Source organism: Halyomorpha halys, unplaced genomic scaffold (genome assembly GCF_000696795.3).
Source record: "Halyomorpha halys isolate HHAL.00 unplaced genomic scaffold, Hhal_1.1 Scaffold36.1, whole genome shotgun sequence".
In the NCBI taxonomy this organism is placed as follows: Eukaryota; Metazoa; Arthropoda; class Insecta; order Hemiptera; family Pentatomidae; genus Halyomorpha; species Halyomorpha halys.
In genome coordinates, this window is record NW_027108624.1 from 1568045 (window position 1) to 1576855 (window position 8811).

Below are 8811 nucleotides of genomic sequence, written 5' to 3' on the forward strand. Positions count from 1 at the left end.
ACCTCCAGAGCTTTGTATGACTCTTTCTGACAAAGAGCAACACTATCAAGAACTTAAGAATACAAAGAACTAGTACAAACATTTTTATTGTCTATTATTATGTACATTTATATGTGTGTGTGTATATATATTCTAACAAAACAAAAGGTTTTTTATTTTTTGTTTGACTTATTTCATATAGTGTACCGTAATGTGTAATTATTTTTTAATAACTTTAATAGCTTCAAGACAGTGTAGGACAACCTCAGTAGAGAAAGTTACCCCAGTCAACGATACTATCTTCCTAAAACTTCTAATTCTAAATAAAATCAAAACTGTTTATGTCAGATGTTCCACTATTAAAGCAAAGCAGCGATATTACAGTAAAATCACGAGTTGTAGAAACATAATATGCAACCAGTCTATAAATACGGACATGTATACTATACGTACTTATATACTATAATTTGTAAGACCGTAATTTAAATTTAGAATCTGAAAAAATATTTATTATCTATTAATGATATTAATAAATATAATATTATATTAATGACTCCTCTGTATGAGATCTGAGAGTTAGGTGACGTTAAATAGGTATAGAAGGAATATAACCGGCGAAGAAATGAGATATTTCCACCGAGCGGCAGGCAAGACCGGATTAAAAACAAAACGATAAGGAAGCAGTTGGGCATGAATGGTCGAAAATGACCAAGAATATTAGGAGTAAAACACCAGTTTGAGCATTAAAAAAAAAGAAAAGTCCCTCGGCAAACTGAAGCTGCTGGTACAAAACTGAGAGGAAAGTTTCAATTGTATAGAGGCTCCTCTGTGCTGAAAGGTAAACAAAGGATGAAAAAGAAAACTATATCAATTGTCTACTAATGAATGCAATGGTAATTCAGTGGTCAAGTCCAACGAATTATTATGGGTTCATAGGTAAAAAAAACAAACTATTTTTGTATAGCTCATTGCACATTATATGCAAGTAGGGATTGCTATACCGGACCAAAAGTTCAATACCTGTATTCAGTATTTTTTATATCTTAATACCGGAATACCGGTAGTAAGAATTTTAGAACAAGAAAAAAACCACAGGAGTTTCTTTGTTTTATTGGAGAGAGTAAATATCACAAAAAATCATTTGCAACTTATAAATTATAAGGACTCACAAAAAAGCAACGGAACAAGGAACATCTTATGTATTTAAACCACAAAAAATTGTGAATATCACTATTCAGTCTATGGTAATATTGCAAATTTTTGAAATGTGATTTTAAAAAAGATAATACACCAATTGTATTGTCATTAAGCCTGATCAAAAATGCCAGCTGTCAAAAAACGCTCTAACAGTAGCGCGATATACTTCTCCCAAGTATTAGCCTCTAAATTCCTCAGCTTCAAATAAATCGTTTTCTCGTCGGATGGTTTTGGATATAATTGATTTCTGTATTGTATTGTGGTTTGTTGAATATTTTTAGTTATCGCTAATTCTAATTTTTGTTCAAGAGACAACTCCTTTTGCCTATCGACATTAATGTCATCATCTTCGATTACTGTACCGAATTCTTCTGAATGTAGATGGGTTTGTGGGTAAAACAAATTATGAAAATTTACTATTAACTTGATCAAATTGACTGCAACATGAAATTTATTGCTGCATTAGCTGTTAATAAATTAGAATCTCTCTGACATAATGCCTTCACAGCCAATTTTATTTCATGTAGAACTGATACAGTTCTGCATATTAAGTCGAATTCACTATCGGAAAAATTAATTTGCTGGTTTAAATCGATTATTGCTTTTTGAAATGAAATAAAAAAATAATTTTATTCTGGGACATATGTCCCCTAAGAATAAATGCGTGGTTCATATAGTAAGTAAAATGAAATTGGCATAACTACTGTTTATAATGTTAATCAATATATGCCTATTTATTTGATTACAATGATGCGGAGGTGCGGAGGTTTCGTTATACAATAAGTGAAGGAATAGGTGTTGTTTAAAGGAAAGAATGGATGAGGACTGGCGAATGGAGATGGGAAGAGAATTCCAGAAAGAGGGTTGCACGTATGACAAAGGGTTTGCTAAAGAAGGCGGTTCTTTAGGAGGGCATATATAAATCAATCGGTTGGCATCTGGTGTTGAATGATTGGATGGATGAATGAAGAGTGAGGAGATCAAGTATATAGGTAGGTTTTTGATTTTAAGAACTTAGAATAGGAAAACACCAAAGAGGTATGGCCTTCGGGAGGTTGGATAGAGCCACTTCAACTCGGTATACCAGCGGGAGACTTGAGAGCACCTTGGAAACCCAAAGATAAATCTTACAAAGCAATTCATGTGTCTCTTCAGTTCCAACTCTAGTCCTACAGATAGCCCTCCATAGACCAAGGAACCGTAGTCGAAGAGGGGGAAGACGAGAGAGGATACTAGAAGCTCACGGGTGTTCTGAGGAATGAATTTCGGAATCTTAGGAATTGTTTGAGTACAGTTATGGATTTGTGTGTGATATGGGAAATGTGATTATTCCATGAGGGGTGTTGGTCGATGGTGACTCCAAGGTTTTTTTTATTGGAGGATAGAAGTGAATCAGTTGGTTGCTAAGGAAGAGTAGAGGACAGTAAGGGAGGGAATGAAGGAGGCGCTTGGAACCAGCATTCAGGTTCAAACCATTGTTAAACGCCCATGCGTTAATGCTATCAATATCTTCACGTATCTTTTGGATGGCCTCAAGCATCTCGGAGGGATGGAAGGATAGATAGATTTAGAGATCGTCTGCACATAAGTGGTATTGTGCGTGGTGAATGGAATCAGGAAGATCGTTGACATAAATGGAGAGAAGGGTTGGTGAAAGTGAGGACTCCTGAGGAACACCTCGTGTCAGAAGAAGGGAAGAGGAAAGAGGTTTATTCGGAATAATGAACGTTTGAGAACGATAGGACAGGAAGGAGAGGTACCACTTTAGGACACTATTTGACATGGAAAGGTTTTGAAGTTTTTTGAGGAGGATCTTATGGTTAACTATGTCAAATGCTTTCGAAAAATCAAAAAGAACTAACTAGAACTGTAGAGGATTGGAGGTCTTGGGATATTTTCAATAAAGCGGATTGTGTGGAATGTTGAGAACGAAAACCGGATTGGAAAGGATTAAGGAGAGCTTTTTGCTCGAGAAAATTATCAAGTTCGGAGTGGATTAATCTTTCTAGTGGCTTGGCCAAATTGGATATTGGCCGAATGTCGGAAACTGAAGAAGGAGAAGGTACTTGGTTCAATGGTCGGACCAGGACTTTCTTTCAGGCTTTGGGAAAAACGGAATTTTGAAGGGAAAAGTTATAAATGTGTAGAAAGCAGAAAGAATGGTGGGGATATAATGTTTGATGATCTTTACAGGAATATTGTTTGGGCCGTAATCGTTAGTTCTGGACTTGAGATTAAGTCATCTGGGGAAACATTTAAGAAATAAAAGTTATTGTGATCAAATAGGATGTGAAAAGATGAAAATTCGCATAAGGTTGTTGAAGGAGCAGCAAAGAAAGCATTAAGCTCGGCTGGATCAACTGGGTAATATGGACAGGATTTAGAACTTATAACGGAGAGGTTCTTAAGGATTTTCCATTTGGATTTAGGATCAGGTGCTTGGGATAGGATGTTGTGAAAGTATTGCTCCTTGGCGCGGCGTAAGGATGATTGGGTAAGGTTTCGGAGGGACTTAAAGTGGAATAGTGCTCTGAAATTCTGGTGCTTCTGAAGCGTCTTCTGGCCGCATCTCGTCTTCTCATTAAATCTCTTATTTCTGACTTGATCCGGGGAGTCAGAAAGCGTTTGAAGGAACGGGTTTTAAGAGGAGCGTGTTGGTTTAAGAATTTAAGGAGATTCGAGGATAGGCATTCGACCATATCGTCAATGGATAAAAGTGAATAGATAGGTTCTAAGGAGAGGGAAAGTTCAAGGTAGAGGCCAATTTTTTATGGTTAAAGAATCAAGGCTCCGCCAACTAATTTTCTTTGGTATAAGCAAGGGAGTGGGAACATTGTAGGAAATTTTGATGAGGTCATGAGAGGAAAGAAAAAACAGGAATTTGGGAGGAGGATAAAAGGTTCTGTAGGAAATCAACAATAAAGACATCAAGCCAGGTATTAATGGACTGGGTATGATGTGTGGAGATGGAGGAAGTTGGGATATTGGGTTTAAGCCACGTTTCTGAGATGGCAATGGTGTGGTCAAAATTTCGAAGGAAATAATCCAGAAATTTGTCATAATGTGCCGGAAGGGATTGGGAGTTAACATGGCAGGATATTAGGATGCTAGTCATGTAGGACTAAAGGAAAGAGTATGAAACAGTGAGGAATGGATCAAATTTATTATTGGAGTAAGGAAGGACAATTAAGGATGTGTTGAAAAGGATATTTGGGTTAATATCAAGGGAGAGGGTACACTACTATTTTCCTATTTGAATACATATATAGGATAGGCAATGAACTCGTTTTAAGCATTAAAAAAATGTGCTGAGGGTGGGGTTAGTCAAAGGCTTCCAGATCTTCAGCTGTATTAATGATGACGACAGGTGGCTATCTTCTCGGTGGTATCTGACTCTCCCTATACCGAACCAGACGTACCTTAATTTGCTGGCTGCCTTCACCTACCTCGCCAGCCAGGACAGGTGTCTATTGGCGGGGATCATCTCTCTCTCTCTCTCTCTCTCTCTCTCTCTCTCTCTCTCTCTCTCTCCCCCCCCCTCTCCTTCTCTGGATTGTACGATGCAACTTTAGACTACTCATCTCTTTATTCATCAGTAATATACATTATATCGTATATGATGCATTTACTGATTTATTTATATTAAGTTAGTTTTTCTAATTTTTAGTTGCTGTGAATATTTCCTCATCTTCTGAAAGCAAACCCTATTACTCAAATGCATTTCTGAGCATAGAAGTTATGGCCAGATATGGCATAAAAGACTGATTTCAAACTTAATACCCATTACCTAATTTTTTTTTATCTTTCAAACAGTTTTTTTTTCTCAGTTCATTGTGTTTCAGAATATTTAAACTATTATCCAGTAAAGGTTAGTGCTTCTCAAGGCATTGTTGCACAGCCCATTTTTTACACCAAAAATACACCAACTATTAGTGATACCTTCCTCACAACAACTGCTGATACTGCCATCAACCCCCTTAACCCTCACAAAAAAGAAAAAAAACCTTACTAATAGAGTATTAGCAATAGGGCAACCTCACTGGTGGACATATCACAAACAATGAATTTAAATATAAGTATGTTATATCTGCCCTACTTATCCCACAATCCATTTTAATATCATTTGGTTACTCTTTTTAGAAACAGTCCACAACCTTGGATTAGAGGAAAGACTAGCATTGAAGCCACATAATAGATAAGAGCCTAACTAATGGTATGCCCACCTATTCCTATTCCTTTAGCACAATGCCTATCTAAAACAACTTATCCCCATAATACTCCACAAGGTAAAAAAAAATCAATGACACTGAGACTTTTAGTAAATTAATACTAATGTTTTGGTAATGACCAGACTCTCTACTCCATAGTGACTCTCTAACTCTCTAGTCCATAGTGACTGCAGCTACAGCACCCTTCCTCAGTCTCAACTTATTTTCAATACCAGTATTAAGGTTTAGAGAGAAGCACTGAGATCTATCTCTTTGAGTCCTCCATTTCCTTCCACAAGTGGGGTGAGTCTACCTAGTTTGGAGGTCAGACAGCCAAGGCTGTTTGAATATTCCAAAAATAGGAATGTCTATATTAAGAAAATTATTTAAAATTACTTTATATATAGTATATATAAAGTATATATACTATACATAAAGTATAGTTCAACTATACTTCATATATAGACTATAGTTAAAATCTTCATTTTTATATTTCCATATTATTTAGATAATTTATATTTTTTTGCAATTAAGGTATGAATGAATTCTATTAGCACTACTGCTATTATATTTTTCATTACTCTTATTATTTCACAATTTACTTATCTTTGATCCACAATTAACAAAACCAGAGTAATTTGCAAGCATCTGTGCTTAAGGTCTGCATCTGATTAAAGTTATTCTTAGGGGACAATATGTCCCAAAATCAATCATATTTTTCATTTATTTTTTTACCAATTAAATTTTTATTTCTTCTTTTCATTTTAATTAGTCTTGAAAAAGGAAAAATAAATTGTAACAAGTTAATAAATATCATATAAATTTAATTAATAATATGTAAATTCATACAATAACCATTTTGAAACAATGTATGTTCTAAAAATATAATAAATATTTTAGAAAAATATAGTATGTATTATGCATATAAAAATATACTAAAAACAGTTATAACTCATCAAAAACGAAAATAAAATTATGATATGTCAATATTATATTAAAAATGTATAAATTGATACAATATTAATTTTGAAACAATGCATGTTACAAAAATATAGTCAAAAATAGCTATAATTCAAGACAATATTGATTTTAGTCTTAATTGTTAATTATGCAAACAGTTGCACACAGGTGATATGAATATTATTTTACAAGAGGCCCCCAGAACAATTTACTAGGCTTTCTCTGGTCCTCAGTCAGAAAAAAATCCCTACCTGTTTTTACAAACTCTTTTAAAGTTACTCGTCCATCAAGATCTTCATCAACTGCAGTAAAGGAAACCAAAGCTACCTATAAACAAACAAAAGTAAAAATCACCGTAAGCATTTAGGTTTCAGACTTGATTCGTGAACAATGTGTATATATACTAGAAAAACTTCCCTGAACACCCATTTGCAACTAGCAAATTAGGTTAAGTTTTTCAACCTAAATTCAGGACTTGTCATGTACATGATAAATCTTGTTTGTCTACTTTGTGATTGATTGGGTTAGGTTAAAGATGGATATAAATGTAGTTAAAAAGGAGTCCCTTTTGATGATTGAAGAATGTTGCTGGTATAGTGAGGACAGCACCCTATCAATAAGCACCTTTATTTTAATATGAATTAGTCAATATCACAAACACTAAAGTGAATGAGGTAAGCCTTGCCTCAAAATAGAAATCAAACTAATAAGCAAAAAATACATCCATATTTTTTTAACAAGTTTTTCATAACATTGTTCAATTTTTTTTTTACAATCTCATCTCTAATTAAAACAATTATTGATTACAGTATTCTAACTCTATTCAAACATCAAATTTTGTCTTTGCAATCTATTTATTTCTTTGAAAGTAAATTGGTCCAGTCAGAAGCTTCTTTATTAAGAATATTAATTAATTACAATCTAATGACAAGATAAATTAAATCTGTAGCACTACAACCCATAAAGGGTCAGGGGTACAGTATCTTGTAAGCAGGTACTGTTACTAGACCAACAGTTATGCAAGGAGATTTGTTCTGAATTAAAATATCAAGGTAACAGGTATATAAATATGAATATGGAATACTAATACAGCAGGCCCTCATTAGTCTGCAGACTGAGATATAACAGATTGTAGTCTGGTCCCAGTTTTTGTTTAGTCTAAAGAACAAACTATCTATATATTACGTTTATTTTCTTTAATCACATGCCAAAGAACAAAAAAGAGTTTAAGATATAAAAGACAGACAATTTTAGTAGTAAAAATGCATCAATTGCCTTGTTTATTCCTTAAGTAAAGGTATTGAATGAAAAAATATTACATTAATTAAGAAAATTCAAGGATAAAAGGTATACAAACTGCTTCATTTAATGGTAAGCTGGCAGATTACCAGAAAAGTATTTTTTATATTCCGTATAACTGTGGAAAAAAATTTCTTCCATCATAGAACAAGTCTTTATTTTATTGTTTGATTACATAATCTATAATACAATCACAACTTAAAATTTAATTATAAATATTTATAACATCTAATTTATCAATTAACTATAAAATCAATCACTTAAAAATAATAATAACTGTCTGTATTCCAGTTTTATAGCTGTATACATTCGTTTATCCACTCCTTATATTACATAATATCATACATCAAAAATTTACATTTTTCTAGTTTTCATTTTAGATTTAATTTATGAAGTGACCCTTTTGCATATAAGACTATGTCACAATGTCCAGTGAACACTACACTTTGAGCTAATTCTCTGCTTTGTTTTCTCTCATATATCTTTCTTAAAAGTTTTGGTCCACTCATCTTATTAACCTGTAGGATTCTTAAATTTCAGCATATTCCCCAAATTTTAACTATTTCTTATTTTTTTTTTTCAATTTATATTTTCATATAATTTGGATTTATTTACAATACTAGTATAATATTCAGTTAAATTTTTAGTGTCTTTTTCAGTTTTAGTTAACTATTCATTTTAAAATTGTAGTTATATGTACTGCTTCCATAATTCTTCTATTACTTATGTATTTCTCTTTTTTCAAGCACTGATGGATATTCAAAATTGAACCTATGTTCTTTCTATACTATGTTGGGCCATTGCCGATGTTTATTCTTATTATTTTTGCTATTAATATTGGATGGATTGATTCTAAGTCTGTAAAAAGTATTACAAGTTTCTCTTACATATATTAAGTAACAATTTATACACTACTGCATTTATTAAATTATATAAACTGTTTAGGATAGTCTCTAACTCTGTATTCGAGGAAGCTTCCATTTTATAAATATCTTTATCTAACAGAAATAGCTATCGAAAGCAAAATGTCAAAAAAGAGAAGAAGGAATAAGATCTAACATGCTTGAACTGCTGTAAAATACTAGCTTTATTGTGTTCGCTACATCTCTTATATACCTTTGATCAGCTGATCCCTTAGTCAGCTGACATCGAAATAACAGCTGACTCA

The 8811-nt window shown here is 33.1% G+C and overlaps 1 protein-coding gene across 1 annotated transcript in view; it reads right to left on the reverse strand.

The window, feature by feature from the left end:
* Nucleotides 1-6191: 6191 nt before the first annotated feature.
* The window catches only part of CBP (sarcoplasmic calcium-binding protein), a 17773-nt gene continuing 15153 nt past the window's right edge, over nucleotides 6192-8811 (reverse strand). The window contains exon 6 of the mRNA XM_014430275.2: nucleotides 6192-6671. Coding sequence (XP_014285761.1) covers nucleotides 6525-6671 — 147 coding nt within the window. The 3' untranslated portion in view covers nucleotides 6192-6524. The remainder of the gene's footprint in view (nucleotides 6672-8811) is intronic.